The 19,767-nt window shown below is 45.6% G+C and overlaps 1 protein-coding gene and 1 long non-coding RNA gene across 4 annotated transcripts in view; one reads left to right on the top strand and one right to left on the bottom strand.

Moving 5' to 3' along the window:
- ank2b (ankyrin 2b, neuronal) overlaps positions 1-19,767 on the top strand; it is a 151,571-nt gene that overhangs the window by 20,570 nt on the left and 111,234 nt on the right. The window contains exon 1 of one of the 3 annotated variants that reach the window (XM_085251487.1): positions 18,100-18,711. The exons of 1 other annotated variant lie outside the window; for it this stretch is intronic. In XM_085251487.1, coding sequence (XP_085107613.1) covers positions 18,625-18,711 — 87 coding nt within the window. In that variant the 5' untranslated portion in view covers positions 18,100-18,624. Of the gene's footprint in view, positions 1-18,099; positions 18,712-19,767 lie in introns of those variants that run through there. One more of the 3 variants, XM_085251593.1, reaches the window with a different exon arrangement.
- Positions 2,660-4,265, bottom strand: LOC146576938 (uncharacterized). Its single transcript, XR_014889151.1, has 2 exons — positions 3,573-4,265; positions 2,660-3,040 (listed from the first exon to the last, which is right to left on the bottom strand). It is a non-coding gene; the product is annotated as an uncharacterized LOC146576938 (long non-coding RNA).

The following is a 19,767-nucleotide window of genomic DNA, read 5'->3' as shown; positions in this document are numbered from 1 at the left end:
AAATTAGCAGTTCGTCAGCTGTACAGATGGAGGGGGTAAGTCCAGAACAGCAGACTAGGTCCAAAGTGTGGCCCTTAATGTGGGTAGGGAAGTTTATGTATTGTTTAAGGCTGAAACTATCAAGGCAGGATAGAAGGTCCTTGGTAAGAGGATGGTCGCAGTTATCCACATGAACGTTAAAGTCACCCAGCAATATTATATTAGGGGAGACAGTAGCTAGATTGGTCAGCAGATCGGCAAAGTCACTGATAAAAACAGAATTAAATTTTGGGGGGCGGTAGATGACAGCTATTACAGTTGGGGTAGGTCCTGAAAGTTGACAAACAACAGATTCAAAGGAGCTGTACGTAGGGGCGGACAGCGGCGAGACTTTCCAGTTCTCGCGATAGATTATCGCGAGGCCACCACCACGGCCGGACTCGCGAGGTTGGCAGGTGTAAACAAACCCCGGGGGGGTGGAGTCGTTGAGTTGCGAAAAGTCATTGGGCTGTTGCCATGTCTCAGTCAAGCAGAAAAAGTCAAACTTACGGTCTGTTAGGAGATCCTGGATGAGATGTCCTTTGTTCATAAGCGAATGGATATTAAGCAGGCCGAAGTTGACAGAAATACTGTCGGACTGGATGAGAGTGTTAGCCGACCTAGGCAGACCAGTCAGAACATTGTGGTCAATAGACCTGCAGGGGTTCCGTTGAGAGCGACCAGAGGTGGACCAGAAGGACTGAATTGGTTTGGAATTATCCTGATGGAAATACCGACGGGAGCCTCGATGTACGTACTTTCGACGAGGGAGGAAGGCAATGTCCGTGTGGAAATGAAGAGCAGCCAGCGGCGGAGCAGCTAAAGAGAAGCGGAGCCGGAGGAGCTCATCAGCTGTATATTGATGAAGTCCAGTGCCGAGTCGGTAGATCGATGACATAAGGATCCAGACCCACACTGAGAGTACATAGATCCTGAAAGGCCACATCATGGACAGGAACAGCTGGGTAGGGACACCGGTGGGCCTTAGAAACAGGAGTAGGACAGAAGTCCAGAGTCCAGTAGCGTTAACGTTTAGCGATAGTGGTGAGTGGCGGCCGGTGAGTAGCGGCAGCCAGTCGCGCCAGCGTTCACTCAACCGGAAGTGAGTGCAGAAGTGGTGCATGTATAACTTGTACATAGCTTTCTTGTGTAAATGTAAATTTGTCTGTGATTGTGTAAATACTTCACACACATGGAGAGATGTCAAACAGCCTTTCATTGTTCTTGTAACAGTGACAATAAAAGCTATTCTATTCCTCTGTCATGCATTCTTGCATCTCTTGCCCTGCAAACACACTTTGCAGAGTGCACTCTGTAGTTTATTTTACATAATAGTTAATACAGTACTTGTATTTAAGTGTATTTCGGTTTATTTTTTTACATCTCATAGCACTGCAAACACTTATAAAGCATAAAGTTTACTTAGAACCGATTAGTAATAAGAGCTATCTTGTAGTTGCACTAAACACAATCACACTGTCACATTTCATAAGCTGGTTTGGTATCTCAGTGCAGTCCCCTACTTACAGAATAGTCTGAGGCCAGGGGCCTTTATAAAGGGGGCCAGGGCCCATGTCCTTGAGTGATTTCTCTGTCTTAGACAGATGTAGTGAAGCTTCCAGGATCGGTCACACTGCAGGGAGTTCTTAAAATTGAATCAAGTGAGTCTCCGTTTAGGGAGCGAGCGTGTGACTGCATTAAGGTAAAATGTCATGTGGAAGCTCGTCTGTTCAGAGCATTTTATGGCGTTTGATGTTTGTATATCTTCTTTTCTTTTTATCATTTTTTAAAAATGGGATTAGATTTTTTGTATGTTTGGGGGAACATATCAAGAACACTGCAGTTTATGGCTTTTCCTTTAGTGCAGAGCCTAAGAATAGCTCGGCGGACTTCCATTCACATGTTGCTGTTATTTATAGCTGCCAGTGACACAAACAACACGCCTATGGGTGCTGCTGCCTGTGCTGGGATTGGTTTTTGTCGTAACAAACAGAACTAAAGTGAATCCAAGTGTTACAAACAATTAAAAATGTACATCGCAGCCACTGTCTGTGCATTTGTTTTTGATGATCTGTGATGGTAGCAGGTACTTAGTTCACCAGTTACTATTATAAGAAATAATTTTGTTTTTTTAAGCAACTACTTAATTTGTCTTTTCTCTTCCAGGTAAGTGGACATGGAGCTGTACAGTCCAAAGCCTGACTGAAACCTGACTCCTGCTGACGGTCGTTCTGTATGTGTTTGCTGTGGGGCTGGTGACAGTGAGGTAAATATGCCTCAAATAGTTGTTGACCTTTCTGTGTGGAGACACGAGGCAGAAGCAGCAGCCACTCTGGTTATGGGACATCCGTCTTTGACAGTGGACAGTGATAGAAAGGCCAGCGCCGTCTTTACTGAGCATCTTAGCTTCGTTGTTTTGTGATTTCATGAAGAAATAATTATAGATAAATGATACATAATTAGCTATTTGTTAGTAGATGTGTGGTTATTATAACAGAGGGCAGAGATCCTCTAAGGCCGTGGTTTATGTAACGCGGTTACAGGACCAGGGCGCCTGACTGCAGCTTCATAGACAATGAGCTATCAGAAGTAGTTTCCACTATGGAGCCTGAGTGTGTGAATCAAACACAGGAAACCAAAGTAGAGCTCAAAATATATATATTATGTTTGTTATGAGAAATGTAAAGACGGATGTACAAAAAAGTAAAGAAAAATATGCAAATATATCACAAACAAAAATAATGTTGACAATACAAAACAGCTTCTTAGGTTCCAAAAGGAGGTGGGATGAGGTGTGGTCCAGTATGTGATTTAGTTCAGTTCCATGGACCTGTGATAGGTCATGTGTCAACAGTTTGATTCAGTCCATAGGTTCACGATTCCTACCGCAACGTAGCGGTGGTCGGGTGGCTCGCCATCCTGCGCTGATCAGGGCTGATCGCGGGAGAAAAAAAAAACCTGACCTAAACAAGGTCAAAAACAAATTATCCTTCAGCGAAGAAAATGAAACCGCATCCTACTGCTGTGACAAAATAAATACATAAATAACAAAGACAATTAATGCCATGTTTCATACAACAATCAACAAACCATCATCTCTTATAATGAATTTCATTCAACATACTATTATAGAAAAACATTCTCATGGGTCCCATCAAAGTATATCAGCCATAAAGCTAATAAATATCATCCAAAGTTAATCGAATATATTTACAAAACTCATTCAATCACAGGTGTTGCGCAACAGATTCAATAATTTAAATGGAATTTAACTCAATGCAAAATCTCATAGGCCGTTTTGGCATTTCATCAGAAAAGTAACAAAAAACATCCAAAACGGACAAATCTACAAAATTCAAATCACTCGTCCAACTCTAGATACGTTAAGTCAACATTCGGCCATAATGGAATAAACAAAAACAACAATATTCAATAAATAAAACTAGTAATTGCACTTACTGTCGCTAGCCTAGCATTAGCTTACCGGCGTTTTAGGATGTGCGATCGCGGCTCCGCATTTTCATTAATTGTGACGAAACAAACAAATAACTCACCGTTGAGTCGATTGTGAGGTAGTGTAAAGATGAATGAATCGGCCGGGTTATTGCACGCTGTCAACTGTAAAATGTGTCGATAGCTGACAAGTACGCCAACCACAGGGACAGCAGCAGCCAGAGGAGCAGGGACATGCAGCTGAATGACCCGGAACTTATGCAGGGTTCATTCCCGCCACAATAAAGGGACTGGCGGAAGTGGGGTCAGAAGCTACCGTGGTTACATTTAGGTGTTCAGCAGCGTCCTGTGTGCAGCAGATTAATCACATCATGTTCGGTTTGGTGGCTTTTTGATGTTATTGTTCGGAGAAAGCTGCCAGGAAACAACTAATAACCGATCAATGACAGCTCAGACAGTCCAGCTGGCTTTCCTCACAAAGTGATTCATTTGTTACCGTCTGTGGTCTCTGAGCAGGCGCAGTGTTACACTGATTTCATCTCCACAAAGCTTCTGTTGAATGTGAGTGAAGCAAGATCACTCCAACCTGTCCTGACACAGCTGAGCTCAGACCAGTATGTCATCACTGTTTGGGTTTGTGCTGAACTGGGCTACTGTTACATGACTGGTAATGAACTGGTAACACCCCAGAGTTCTGTGCGCAATAAGATCTGAATTAATCTAATCCATAAATAAATCATGAACAGCCAACATGCACACATGCTTAACAGAGTGTGTGTGTGTGTGTGTGTGTGTGTGTGTGTGTGCTTCCTTTGAGTACAGCTGTTTAGCACATGCATTAATATTTCAGGAAGATGCCCTCAGAGAGACATTATATATGTTTGCATGCTGCATAATTAATATAATAATAAATACCTTTCTAGTGTGATAACAGCAGGGGGCGCTGTGACTGCAGAGTCCTTTTGATGTGCTGTTTTTACGTGACAAATTGCTGCTGACAGATCTATGTGATCACTTATATTAAGAGAGGATTCCTGATTCTCTGTTTAACTTTGTACTGTGACGCTAACGGAGTTTATAAATAAGTCTTTTAATCGTATTAGTTGTAATTAGAAAGACGAGCTCCTCTCTCCTGATTGTTTATTGGCTTTTTATGAATTAGGGTGAAAACGTCAAACCCACAAATACCCAAAGAAACCTGAAACGATGATTTAGCCATGAAGTGAAATCACACAGGGAAGCTGAGATTGTTTGTTGACCTGTGCTTCAGCATGTCTAACTGGGACCTTTACAGCAGTATTTCTGTGTTAGTTACTGTTCGACACCCTGTGTATCCACGATCAGTCGTCTGCACGTGTCCAGCCTCGCCCCTGTGTTCTACCTAAACGTTTCCATTCTGGTCATTCCCAATGAAGAGTCGACCATCTTTAACCGCTCCAGCTCCGCCTCCTGGGTTTGTCAGTGCCACCGTCTCCGACACACAACAGCTCGCCATCACGAGCTACCGTCTCCTAAATTTTCCCTGTCAGGTTTTTGTGTTTCCTCTTTCACAGACCCCCCTGACCCTCACCTCCACCCACCCCACCTCCTCTGCACCTGCCCTGTGCACTGTGTTGTTCTGGATCAGCTTCACTCAGGCACCTTTCTCCTTCTCCTTCACACACATGTATTCAGTCTTACTGACTCCAGCTCTCCACCTGCTCCCTGTTCTCACTATAGTTCCCAGTGTTGTCTGCACCATCGCACACATGAAGGGCCTCAGAGTCGAGTCCTGATGTCATGGCGCCCCCGCTCTAAATCCATCTGTCCCTCCTACAGCTCACCTGTGCCTTGCTGTCTCCTGCACAGCCTCAGTATGTGCTCAGTATGTGCAGTACCACAGTACGTCTCTTGGTGTCCCGTCGTGTGCTTTTTCCACATCCACACAGATATGATACAACTCCTTCTAACCTTCTCTGCACTTCCTCATCTACATGTAGAACCTCACTTCAGTAGCTCTTTCTCACGGTGTGGCTCATCAGCTCCATCCCCCTGTGGCTGCTGCAGCTCTGCACCCTGATTCTTCAGTACCAGGACACAAGCATCTGTCCCAACACTGTGTTAAACAATCTAGTTAAAAAGTCCCCTTCATACCTCCAGATGTTTATCAGGACCATCATTCTCCTTCATAGCTGCCCTCATGTCCTCCTTACTCTTACTGCACATCCTTCCAACCTCAGCCAAGTCTTCTTCTGCTTCCTCAGCATGTGCTCTCTCACACAGGTCACTGTAAACCTGCAGCCACTGCCCAGTTCTCCCGTCTACTTTCATTATCCTGAACGTCCTCGTTCACATTTCCTTGTCTTCTTTTCTTCTGTTCAGAGGATGCACTGAACACCACCATGACTCTTTCCCTCATACTTCAAACCATGTTTCAGAGGTTTGAAGTCACACACTAACCTGCTCACCTTATTATTGTGTTTTTGAGCGTTTTCTTCTGCTAGTACCCCCTCACAGTCTCCACCTTCACCATACGTCACCTGCAAGGTCACTGTCTTCAAAGGTGAAGCCTGAAGTAGCCCCTCCCCCTCCATTATCTGATTTCACTGCAGCTTTTACGAGTCAGCCGTGCTATTTCTGATAGGCTCCCCTCTTCTCTCTGTGAGTGTCGCTCATAGAAAACTTGGACACATTAGCCGGTCATGTGAGCTGCTGCTGGAAATAAGTTGAAGAGGGGGTGAGGCCCTGTTAGTGCACACGCCGCTGCCGCCTCGCAGCAGCCTGGGATTCCTGATTTACTGCTAGTTCACTGAGCAGAAGAACAGCGTTTAATGGGGCTCTTTCCTAAAAGTCGTGGCCTGTGTGAGGGATCGTGGCGTGTAGTGTATGTGTTGTTGGCAAGCCGTCACAAGGGGGCGCCCTTCAACAACTTACCTTTGATTTGTGACTCATGAGCAAGAAAAGCATAATGTCAGATTATTCTTCATAGTAAAGGAGGAAACACGGATGTTTCTCAGTGACTCGTGTTTGTTTTCAGTCAGTTTGAGACAAGAAGAAAAGAAATGAGCAGGAAGCAGAACACATCACTGTTTGCTTTTATATAATAGGACTAATACAGCAGTGTTACATATGTAAATGGCTCCAGCTGTCATAAACTAAGATTCAGGAAGTTCTCTGATTGAAATGCTGGCAGGTGATGGGTAACCCTCCCCAGCATGTTCCCAAGCGTTGCATACAAGCCACTGAAAAGTAGATGACGACAGGCTGACTGTCTGTGTGGAGAATCAGTAGGAATACGATGGATAAGCACATGAATCTGACATATTTGGAACAACCAGGTCTCGTGAATGACGCCATTTTTACTCCACGTGAAGAGAAAAACATGTAAACAGATCGTGAGCATCAGATCTGTTTATGCACTGCTTCAGTTTCCTGCTCGGCACAATCGTGGATCCAAAGATGTCAGCTGACGGCCCCGCCTGCCTTTGTTGTCTCTGCCCAGCCTTCCTGTCGTTATCCGTGTTTTTGCTCCCCATCCCCTCTGCCCTGTTGCCCTGACAACAGACAGACACCTAGGTTTCCTTGGCGACGGGGCAGTTTCCTGCCTCCCTACGCTGTGACTGTAGCACAGAGTGTAAGATGTGATTTAAAAGCCAAACCTGGGGATGTGAGCGGTCCAACCTCACAGGACACGTCGAGCTTTGTCTGGGTTTGGATTTAAGGAGCTACAGGTTAGAGGAGCAGGGACAGAAATCGTCTGTCAGTGTCCCCGTGAAGCCATCGCTGATGTGATTACTGCTGTTTCACATCAAACACTGCAGTTTTCCAGCAGTGGAAAGAAGCTGCTTTTGCTGGCATCCTTACTGAAGTTTAAAGTTTTCCATTTCTTAGAAAATGTTGCTTATTTTTCATCCTTTTAGGTGCAAATTATTCGTTTTACATATAAGTCATGCAGACCGTCAGTGATGCAGGCGTGCGGCTGTGATTAACATTTCCCATCAAAGAGCAGAACTGTGCTTTTCACAGATGAGAGCCGCTGCATGCTGAGCACATGTGGAAGAGGCTGCAGAGCATCGTGCTGCTGGAACCTCGTCAGCACGGCTGCTCTGGTGTTTCAGTGATGGTCTGGGGGACATCCCAACCACTCAGCACCCTCAGCGTCGCTCTAATAACAGCTACTTATTAATAACATTTGTGCACGAAGCTGCCACATAACACCTGGATTCTTGGGGTGTCTCTGCACCTACACAGAATTGTTTCAGTGATGGATGGAAGAACCCTCAGACGATGCCTTGCGTTGGGTTCTGCGTCGACTGGACGCCTTGTGTCGGAGGTGAACCGTTTTGATTTAAAGGTTGATCGTAGCGCTCCCTCTGTGACTCCCAACATTAACTAGCTCACTCGTGAGCGAGAGAAGATCAGCTGTGATCCTGTCTGCTTCATGTCTGTCGTGCGTGCTCAGCACATATCGCAGGAACGTGAAATATTTTGTAGGTTGAGCACAACCAGTGTTCCCCAGTTTCATTACTGGGAGTTTGAAACCAGTGATTAGGCTGACCTGTACTGGCCTGATAAAGCACCGCTACTTGAAACACGTGTAAAAAGCTCGGTGTCTACATTGATGGTTCTTTTAAAGTGAAGAAGCAGGTGAGTGCAGTGTTCAGTCCTGCTTCTTTCAGTTAAGACAGCTGGCCAAGGTAAAGCCAGACCTCCTAACGTCTTTGAGCGTGTTATTCACCTTTCCCTTACTTGCAGATGAGACTACTGCAATTCATTGTGTTATGGTCTAGATCAGGCCTCCATCCATCGTCTTCAGATGGTTCAAAATGCTGCTGCTCGCCTGCTAACTGGTACCAAACGGAGAGAGCATATAACCCCAGTTTTAGCTTCTCTACACTGGCTTCCTGTCTCCTACAGGACCCAATTTAAACTTCTACTTTTTGTTTTTAAGTCATTAATGCCCGAGCCCCTCCTCACCTGTCTGAGCTCCTCTCTGCCTATGCTCCAGGACAAACCACGAGGTCCAGCCCAAAACTAATGCTGTCCATCCCACGGACTGACCTCACATCCCGTGGTGATAGATCCGTCTCTGTGGCAGGTCCCAGACTCTGGAATAGTCTCCCCTTAAATATTAGATCTGCACAAACACTTGAGCAGTTTAAATCTTTACTAAAGACACATTTCTATGCCCTGGCTTTTAACACACTATGACCCAAGCATTCTGGTCTTATTTGAATTAGTTTAGTTATTGTTTTAACTCTTTTACTGTCCTATTATTGTTTTTACTGTTATTATTGTGTTACATTGTTGCTTTTTAATACCATTTTTATATTGTTAAGCACTTTGTGCAGCATCGGCTGTTTGAAATGTGCTATAGAAATAAATTTGACCTTGAAACCAAATCTCCTTAGGAAGCGATTTTATTTTATTTATTTATTTAGGACCGTGCATGTTAATGAACATAAATGTAAAAAGAAAAATTACATGAATGTAAACATGCCAGATTATAGCCAAAGGCTCATCTTTAATGAGGCCGTGTATTAAGTTTCACACAGCATGGGTGGAACAGCTACTAACCATCACTGCAAGCTCGACAGCAGGAGCCGTCTTCCTGTCGCAGTATACCCCAAACAGCTAATTATTGGACCGCAGGGAAATGGGACGGGTGTTGGTGCCATGAGGGAAAACCGTCGTTCTCCTCGCTCCTCCCTTTGCCTCCTGCTTGCTCCTGCCGACCCCGCTGGTCTCCGTTTTCCCCGACACTGATTAAACCCCTCCTCTTCCCTAACAACGTTAGGCCCCTTTGATCTCCAGCACTTAAAACCAGCAGCTACCATTGTGCCATCCAAAACATCTCTGTGGTTGCTATGGTTATTCACTTAGATACAATTACTATAGCAACAGTGTTTCTGAGGGCTGGGGAGGAAGTGGCTCAGCAGGGATCCAGGTGGAGACACATGAAAGACACAGGCTGCATATAAACGGTGGATCGGTGAGGGCGGGCCCTCCTCGCCAGCCTCGCCATCGATACGATTTCCTCTTTATGTAAATACGTGACACAGATATGTATGTTGAAGAAAGACAGAACATCCTTCCACATGATCCTCTGACACACTTGTCTCTACAATTGGATGTGAAACAGACTTGAAAGGAAAGAAGTCGTGTCAGGTATTAACAGATATATCAAACACATTATCTTCATATTCAGGGGTTAAGACTCTGTCATCAAACACCTTTACAGAGAAAAGTAGCCAAGTGTGTGAGATGATAGCTACAGTGAGTGACAGCTTAGCAAAAATCCTGAAAGTTGGACACTTAATGTCAGCTTTGTCAGCCACACTGCAGAGCTCACAGAAGGCCCACAGCTCTGATGACTCAGTGGATGGAATAAAGCCCTCCAATGTGAACTGCACAGTAGGGCTGCCACGATTAGTCGACTAGTCACGATTATGTCGACTATTAAAATCGTCGACGACTAATTTAATAGTCGACGCATCGTTTGAAGCTTTGTAAGATCACAAAGGACGCAGGAATGAGTAGCAGGATTTAAGAGTGTAATAACGGACTGAAACAGAAGATGGCAGCACTGCATGTACAAAGGATGCCAGCTGCCGTTAAACCCCGAAGAAGAAGAAGCTGTGTCCCAGAATTCATAGCGCAGCTGTCAACAATGGCGACAGCTAGTTAGTTTTAACTTTACTCTTATTATTCTTTCTGGGTCACAAAATAAACGTTTAACATATTTTCAGGGAGAATGTAGCTGTGTAAACCTCAAATATCTGCTCAGTTTATCAAGACACCACATATTTTCAAAAGCGCTCCGACGTTTTCGGAGACGTTTGTTACCCACTAGCTCGTTAGCTAGGCGGGGGCTAGGCTAACTAGAGCCGTGAGAACACCGGACTCCCAGCAAATCGTTTTCAAACCCACCGCCGTCTTTCGCTACTCAGGTTAAACATATATATAAGTCACTTAGATAACTTCAAATGTTATTGTTTGGCTTTCTTTAGTATTTTATTTGTTCCTGAGTAAATCGGTTTGGCTGAGATTAAAGTTATAGTTTTTTGCACAGCTAAAACTGTCAAGCAGACAGCTGATTATCAGAAGTGTGAGACGCTGGAGAATATACTCCGGTGTCCTGTTATATTTTAGAAAGCAAGGAGTTTATTAAACTTCACCGAAACAATCTGCAAATTTCATTAAAAATTAATAAACTATCATCTTGTCTTTATTTTTAGTTAGCACAAACACTTAAAGCTGTAAGCTAATGATAGTTATATAAGAGCAGATGCTGCTGGTGCAATAAGCTGTACGTCCAATGGATGATGATCTGATTAGTCGACTATCAAAATAATCGTTTGTGGCAGCCCTACTGCACAGTGGTGTCATCATCACGTGTCCTTCATCTTCTCTGGGATGGATCAATAGATGGCTGATCCAGCCCCGTGTCATGAGGCAGCGCTGCCTGGTTGGCAGAATCTGACCCCAGATCAGCTATATACCATGTACAGTGTTCAATCAACCTTTCACTGGGCATGTGTATAAGGTCACAGCTGTCAGTGTGCTGGATATTTGCAGTGTTTTCAAATGTATTCCACTACAGACTACAGATTACAAAATGTATTCTGTAACGTTACTCAATGAGAGTAATGTATTCTGAATACTTTGGATTACTTAATATATTATCATGTTGTTTACAATTACATGAATGTACTGTTGCTGTGATTTATTACTGTTACTGAAGGTCCGCGGCTCCGAACCGTAGTAAAGGGACCTCTGGCTAACACGTCGGGTTCGTGTCGGGCTCGTAGCCGAAAACGAGCTTTACTTTGTTGTCTGGGTCAACTTTGCTAGCAGAGACAGAGAGGCGTTGAAAGGCTGCTCCAACAGAACTTATTGTCAAAGGAGCAGAACAGAGTCAAACCTTCTGTTCTTAGAACTGAAGAAGCTTCTCGGATGAGAGGTGAAACGTCTTCAAGCAACTTAAAGAAGTCCAGACGCTTTTCTTTGCAAGCTCCTCAGACTACGATGACCTGGATGACTGAGAACCTTCACAGACAACGGAACTTATTGTTTTCGGAGGAAAACAGGAACACGGTGTACGGTCGAGTCTTAACAGCTTACAGCTGGGCTCGTCAGGCTCTCTTGGGGTTGCCACAAACGATTATTTTGATAGTCGACTAGTCACCGATTATTTATGCGATTAGTCGACTAATCAGATCATCATCCACTGGACATAAAACTACAGCTTATTGCACCAGCAGCATCTGGTCTTATATAACTATCATTAGCTTACAGCTTTAAGCTTTTAAGGTGCTAACTAAAAATAAAGACAAGATGATAGTTTATTAAATTTTAATGAAATTTGCAGATTGTTTCGGTAAAGTTTAATAAACTCCTTGCTATCTAAAATATAACAGGACACTGGAGTAAATTCTCCAGCATCTCACACTTCTGATAATCAGCTGTCTGCTTGACGTTTATTCAGCTGTGTAAAAACTTTAATCTCAGCCAAACCGATTTACTCAGGAACAAATAAAATACAAAAAAAAAAAGCCAAACAATAACATTTTAAGTTATCTAAGTGACTCATATATATTTAACCTGAGTCGCGAAAGACGGCGGTGGGTTTGAAAACGATTTGCGGGGAGTCCGGTGTTCTCACGGCTCTAGTTAGCCTTGCCCCCGGCTAGCTATCGAGCTAGTGGGTAACAGACGTCTCCGAAAACGTCGGAGCACTTTTGAAAATATGTGGTGTCCTGATAAACTGAGCTGATATTTGAGGTTTACACAGCTACATTCTCCCTGAAAATATGTTAAACGTTTATTTTGTGACCCAGAAAGAATAATAAGAGTAAAGTTAAAACTAACTAGCTACCGCCATTGTTGGAAACTAAGCTGGGCCGCGCTATGAATTCTGGGACACAGCTGCTTCTTCTTCTTCGGGGTTTAACGGCAGCTGGCATCCTTGTACATGCAGTGCTGCCATCTTCTGTTTCAGTCCGTTATTACACTCTTAAATCCTGCTATTATTCCTGCGTCTTTTGCGATCTTACAAAGCTTCAAACGACACGTCGACTATTAAATCAGTCGTCGACGATTTTGCTAGTCGACGTAATCGTGACTAGTCGACAAATCGTGGCAGCCCTAGTGAGAACCTTCACAGACAACAGAACTTATTGTTTCAGAGGAAAACAGGAACACGGTGTACGGTCGAGTCTTAACAGCTTACTTACAGCTGGGCTCGTCAGGCTCTCTTCTTGCAGTGGTTATTATTATATTTACATGCTTCCAGCTCCCGTTTCTGCTCGGTGACAGCTCGTGCTTTTCCTTTCTCTCCCTCCCTCGCTCACAGACACATCACGGGTACAGCAGTCCATCCTCCCTGCAGCACGGACTACACTGCCCATGATGCTACATTCTGCCTGTTAGCTTAGCACAACAACAAAAAGGCCTCTCTCACCCAGGAAACACGCAGCGTGTCACCCTGTAACCATGGCAACCACAACGCTGCCGCCTGGAACAACAGAACATGTCAAACAAACCCAAACAGTCCTGACCCGCCACAATATGAAACAGGAAAGTACCGCCGTGTAATCCATTTATTTCAACAAAGTAACTGTATTCTAAATACCACCTGTTTAAACGGGAACTGTAACAGAATACAGTTACTCGTACGTGTACTCCGTTACTCCCCAACATGCAGTGTAATCCATTTATTTCAACAAAGTAACTGTATTCTAAATACCACCTGTTTAAACGGTAACTGTAACAGAATACAGTTACTCATACGTGTACTCCGTTACTCCCCAACATGCAGTGTAATCCATTTATTTCAACAAAGTAACTGTATTCTAAATACCACCTGTTTAAACGGTAACTGTAACAGAATACAGTTACTCGTACATGTATTCTGTTACTCCCCAACATGCAGTGTAATCCATTTATTTCAACAAAGTAACTGTATTCTAAATACCACCTGTTTAAACGGTAACTGTAACAGAATACAGTTACTCGTACGTGTACTCTGTTACTCCCCAACACTGGATATTTGTCATATAATTGAAATATCATTAAACTCACTACTCGTACTCATAAATATGGTCCGTGCACAAAGCAGCGTCGTCTCTTTCTAACCATCCCTGCTCCAACAAACACGAGGTTGTTTCCATCGCTGCTGCTGTTCCATGTTGTTCAGCTCTTATTGTTACTGTAAGTCTCGTAGTTCTTATTTGTGTGAGGCTTTGCTCCTGCCCGTCACTCTGCTGCTGTTCCATGTTGTACAGCTCTTATTGTTACTGTAAGTCCCGTGTTTCTTATTTGTGTGAGGCTTTGCTCCTGCCCGTCACTCTGCTGCTGTTACATGTTGTTCAGCTCTTATTGTTACTGTAAGTCCCGTGTTTCTTATTTGTGTGAGGCTTTGCTCCTGCCCGTCACTCTGCTGCTGTTCCATGTTGTACAGCTCTTATTGTTACTGTAAGTCTCGTGTTCCTCCTCCCTCCCCTCCCTCTCATAAAATATTGAGAGAGCCTGGCACTAGGCCAGACGCCCCCCTCCCTCTCTGCCAGGCAGACGGCCAGCTGACGGAGCATGTGGCTGTGGGAGGGGCACGAAGGGCGGCTCGGCTGAGGAGATATTTGTGGTGGCTGTTACAGAACTGCGCTACAACGCTGACATATTTGTCTCCGTGTTCTGGGTGCAGGCAGAGTTATGGCTGGATGGTGTTTATAGTGAACAGGCTCCCCTGTTATTAAAGCAGAATCGTGTTTCTCATTTAAAGTGGCACATTTCTGAAATGTACAGTAACCATGAACATATTCGTTCTCTAAATGAACGCCACGAGTTGTTCCCACATCGAGCTGCTCTACTCTGAACTCATTCACACGAGCACTTTCTGCTCGAGTGCTTCCTCTGTTCACAGCCACACTCACGGATGCGCTGGAGAACAGCTCGGGTAAGAAGTGTGAACAACATGCTGGCATTTCATTCTACCTGCAGTGGTCAAATCAAGGCAGTGGTCAAATCTAGCTTCTTTCAGCTCAGGCAGCTGCAAAAACAAAGCCAATTCTTTCACGGCAGCACTTTGATCCAGGCCTTTGTCAGCACTCGGCTGCATTACTGTGATGACCTTCATGTTGGAGCTGTGGGCGTCTCCACAGTGGGCCTGGGAAACTTTGAAAAGATGTTTTCTTCTTTCGGCCATAAAATCCAGATCTTGGTTTCCTCTTTGTGAGCACAACAGAGACTCCCCTTGTTTCTTACACAGCCCCCCTTTGGCTTTCATGCACACACACCCACTCAGGGAATAAAGTCACTGCAGCCATTTAGCTGCTTCTCAGCACTCGCTGCATAACCTGAGGTTGGTCAGCCGGTCGACTCGTCGTGCATAGTGACAAATGAGGGATTTCAAATATTTCCAAAGCGATGCATCAGGTTTCTTTGCAGATGAAGTGAGACGTGGATGTTTCACAGCACCAATGAAGATTGTGTTTAAGTGCAGCCGGGCGCACGCTCCCCCAGCGACGCCAGCTTCTTCTCACCGTGCAAACACTTTGATTTGAAATAGATTACAGCCGTGAGTGTTTGACTGTGATGGACTGGTGATGTGATCAGGGTCGCAGGTTTCCACCCGCCTCGTCTCTTTGCATGCAGTGAAGGAAACTATGCAAACTATGCAAGGTGTGCAGTAACAGGTCTGAACAAACCAGCAGCAAATAACTTCCAGTCTCCACAGGTTCAGTGCAGCTGGTGTAACAAACGTTTGGTTACAACATATTAATGTTCGCACACTGCTGTAAAAACAGTTTTATTAAAATGAACGTGCACTTTTGTAGAAGCTCGTGGTGAACGCTCCACTGCCTTTGTTTTATTGTTACTATTATGTTGTGATGGGTTGAACAGGATGACTTGAGACGTGTGCGATGTGACAGAATAGACAGATGGAAGCCTTCATGTTGGATCAGAACGACGTCGGGCTTGTTGGTCTGCTGTGGTTTGATCAGAAGACTTCCTCAGATCAGCACCGTGGCCCTCCTCTTCCTCTCCCCCATCTGCTTCTTCTAGCAGCTTCCAACACACTGAGGTCTCTGACAGTGAGAGTGACTCCAGTGTTCCTGTAACTTTGAAGCAGAGGTTCAAGACAGATTTGATCTTTCCTTTCCTTCTGTTTGGGATTGAAGTGATGTAATATCAGGGGGGGCAGGGGGGGCTATGATGTCCTGTCATTCTCATGTAAATCTGTGTTGGGAACATTAATGTTTAGTAAATGTGAAGTTAGCAGAGCAGTTTTGGTCTGAATCACTGACGTCTTTCTTAAATACTGCAGGAACAGTTAGGAGTGTAACTGTAATCTGTAACTGTAGTTTGGCTGAGCTGGAGTCTTTGGGTTCATCATGTCGTTGGATGCTCACCTCCTGCAGCTGCTGGCTGCTCTCCCAGATGAGAGATGATATCTGAATGTCCTTTATAATAACCTTAATTCACCTCGCACACACACAATGAGCTGTCTAATCAGCTGACCGGAGCAGGTGCTGTGTGTGAGAGCGATGTTGGGGTTGTGAGGGCCCAAAGAGCTGGATGTCAGCCCCTGTGGAGGACAGAGGGGGTATGGACGTCGCGTGCGTGGAAACCACTCCTCAGCTACTAGCTGCAGATGTGCAGTGCACATGTGGAACATGCAGCACCTTAAACCAACTTTTCCTCTGGAGTTAAACACTCTCCCTGTCTGTTCACATACAGGTCTGTGTCCTCTGTACAAACCGCCGGTGACCGTAGCAAACTGGCAACCAGAGTAATGGTAAATGGTAAATGCACTGGTTCTTATACAGCACTCTTCTACCCTCCCTAAGAACTAAACCAGTTCCAGAGCATCTAATAAAAGCACTGGCAGCAACAGGGGCCAGTATCCCGCCCAAGGTGACTTTGGCACGCAGACTGGAGCAGCCGGGGATCGAACTACCGACTGACGTCCTGAGCCACAGTCGCCTCTTTTCCAGTAGAGCATAACTGCCTCAGCTCTACTTGACTCTACTCGACTCTACTCGACTCTGTCTCTCAGTTACAGTTGAGCACCACCTCGGTGTGGGTGGGGCTGTTACAGCAACACAACCTGGAAGTCCCGTGACGCAAACACAACAAGCGATGACATCCCGGTGATGGAACATCTGCACCCCGTCACTGGACTTCCTGTGTAGCCGTTTCCCTCGTTGCCAGGCAGGTTTGAGTCTTGAAGGGTTCGCTCTCATAACTGATCCAGTGATGTCACTTCCTGGCCATCGGCGGCATGTATCTGGGACACAAACTGGGCTTGGAACTGGGTGAGAGATGAAACTCTGAGGACCTGCACAGACTTGCTGCCTCGCTCTTTGTGAGGAACGTCCTTCAGGAGTATGAAAGGGAAACTAGCAGTTTATTGAAACCAGCTCCGCTTCAACCTCAGATGCACACAAAGTAGACTCGTTCCCCAAGAGTTTGCACTTTGGATCCCAGGTATCGAACCAGCAACCCTCTGATTAGCAGATGAGCCAGTCGGGCTACAGCTACCCTACGTGTGTGTGTGTGTTGCCTTTTCATTCACATAATCCATCTTATCTCTAATGAAAAAGCCAAATGAAATCCTCAGATTTGCCCCTCAGGTTCCCACAGTGTTCAGGTCACACCAGGCCACAGTCCCACATTTGAGCCACGACTGTGGGTCACACAGAGGACAGAGCATGTCCTTTAGCCTTCTTTGTTTTTGGATTGTGTGCCACAGAGTCTCCCTGAAGATGATTTTGGCACGTTTGCTGAGATTGTTTGAAAAACAAGCTGAAGAACACGTCCACGATGTCACAGCAGCTGTGGGCCTCGATGGAGCCCACGTTTGTCCTGGAGGCGTCCTCTGTGGAGTGAGGCCGGCTCACATGGTTCAGTCTGAACAGGGTGAAGCTCCAGCTTTGACCTGATTAACTTCCAGTAGTGGAAAAGCAGCTGTAGCTGCATTTTTCATCACTATTGATGGGATGCTGCTGGGACCTGCTGTTAGTGGGAGCTCAAAGCCTGAGGCCATCATTAAGATCTGTGTGGGTCTGTGTGGGTCTGTGTGTGTGTGTGGGTCTGTGTGGGTCTGTGTGTGTGTGTGGGTCTGTGTGGGTCTGTGTGTGTGTGTGGGACACTCACTGAGTAGTAGTCCACTGACCGACCCAAACACGGTGACTTCATATCACAGGAAATATTCAGCTCAGGCTTCTGTCTGATGCTTTGCTGTCTCACATTTAAATCACAAAGGTTGTTTCTACAAACACCCACTCATCTATCGTCCTCTTTCACACCGGTCACAGACCCACTGCTGAACTCACAATATCATTTATTTTCCTTGTGTTTGATTGGTGGTACAGTTGTTTTATTTTGTGTGTTTGTTACACAGGAAAGCTGTTATTGATCAGTTTGAGAGTAAAACAGAAACTGTGAGTGTAAATGTGGAGATTACAGTCGTTTCTTGCTGTAACCTACAAAATGCTTTGTGCAGACGAGTCAGTGAAATCAATCAATCATCGTGATTTCTTTAGCTCATGAACACAGTGTGGGGTCAGTGTTAACAACATGGTGCAGAAAGGAAACACAAGCATGGAGTCGGTGGGATTGTGCAAACGGTGGCTCGTGCATCAATCAGCTCCAGCTGTGATGCATCTCTTTGATTAGTGGGAGCAGCAAACTCCATCCAGACAGCTTCCTTTGTTTTTTTCACTTGACTGATCGATCAGCGCACAGCTCCGTTTAGCACACACGCCATCTTTAACGACGGCGTGGAGTCTGTGCCCTGTTCCTCCCACACACGAGTGTTCGTTCATGTTCGGCCTTGTGTCTGAGCGTTTCCTCTCGGTGTGTCTGTAACGAGGAAGCCACGGGCAGGTCGCACACAAACGTGTGGCTGCCGAGTGTGCGAGTGTGGCAACGTGTGGCAACTATTCTGGTTTGCCAGCGACGTTTCCAGATAAACACTGGTGGCAGCTGCTGCCATGGCAACACCATTGTGCTCCCTCCCTCCCTCCCTCGCTCGTCTCCCCTCCCTCTCCCCAACCACTCCTCTCTCTCATGCTCCGCCGGCTCAGAGAGCGAGGACCAGAGAGGAGAGAGGTCAGCTCGATTCAGAGGACAGAAAGAAGAAAGGAATAACCCGGAGTGGACGGGGACAGGATGAGCGAGGACAGCCACTCCCACTACAGGCTGGACCCCAGCGATCGCCTCAACGGGCTGGGACAGAGGAGGAAGAGACCCAAGAAGGTAAACGAATAGATGGAGCGCCACGTGGTGCAAAGTGTGTAAGGATGGAGCACCCCACCCTGCAAAAAGAGAAAGGAGGTGGGGTTAGGTGAGGTTTGTTTATGTGCAGACGAGCGTCCACATGATGTTAGGAGCACCGAACCATCTCTCACCCCATCGTCTCCTGTGGAGTGTGTGGCTGCTCCCCCACAGCAGTTGTATCCTCTCTCATATCCTCCGTCTCCTGGTGTTGTGTTGCTCCACAGTGAGTCGTAGTAGGAGGCTCACATGCTGTCAGGGTGGGTCCCTGCTCGCTCTTTGTGCGCCTGTCGTTGGGGGTTTTGCTGTTTGCAGCTATCAGGAGGTTTGTGTTGTAGCCTGATGTGAGAAGTGTTGTTATTGTCATCATTTTTAACATTTCTGCACCGCTACAATAAACAGACACACACCCATCAGCCTGTTTACAGATCTATACGCCCATAAAGACGTGAAACACACATTGCACAAATCTACTATAACGTGTTCATATGTGTTATAAAATAAAGAGGTAAAGTATTAGCTGTTCAGGTTGATTCATAAATATGACCTCAGCACGTGAAATCCTTCTGCTGACATCCCTAAAAGCTCGTCAGACCAACGAAGCCGTACAACACAAATAACCAGACCAAACCAGGGTTGTGCGTCTGTTGTTGAGAACATTGTCAGTAAACCACAGATCAGTGTTTATGTACCAGTGACGTCCTGTCAGTCTCGATGTAATGATTCCTGACAGCGCGTCTTTGTGTGCCACCTGCTCGCTCAGCAGCTACACAACCCAGGAGCTCCGTTTTGAAACAAACCTTAGCACAGTGTTTGTGTGTCCGCCGGGAGTGATGTCTCACTCCGTTTCCATCCTTTTCTCGTGAACAGCGATCTGGTGTTTCTGAGGACACAGAAGCATCCAGCGTCATTATTTTTGTGTATGTCGTGTGAGCTGAGAGTGGAGCGCTGTAACCAAAGGTAGTGAGCGCGTCGGGCTTTAACGTCGCGGCTGGTTGTGCGATCGCGTCGCCGCTGAACTCGTGAGAGTTTGTCTCA

This window comes from Mchenga conophoros, linkage group LG3 (assembly GCF_057382185.1).
Source record: "Mchenga conophoros isolate Kocher_MC1m ecotype Shallow Benthic linkage group LG3, M_conophoros_male_GT1.1, whole genome shotgun sequence".
In the NCBI taxonomy this organism is placed as follows: Eukaryota; Metazoa; Chordata; class Actinopteri; order Cichliformes; family Cichlidae; genus Mchenga; species Mchenga conophoros.
The sequence above is the reverse complement of the archived record's forward strand: the minus strand, read 5'-3'. Positions and strand labels throughout refer to the sequence as shown.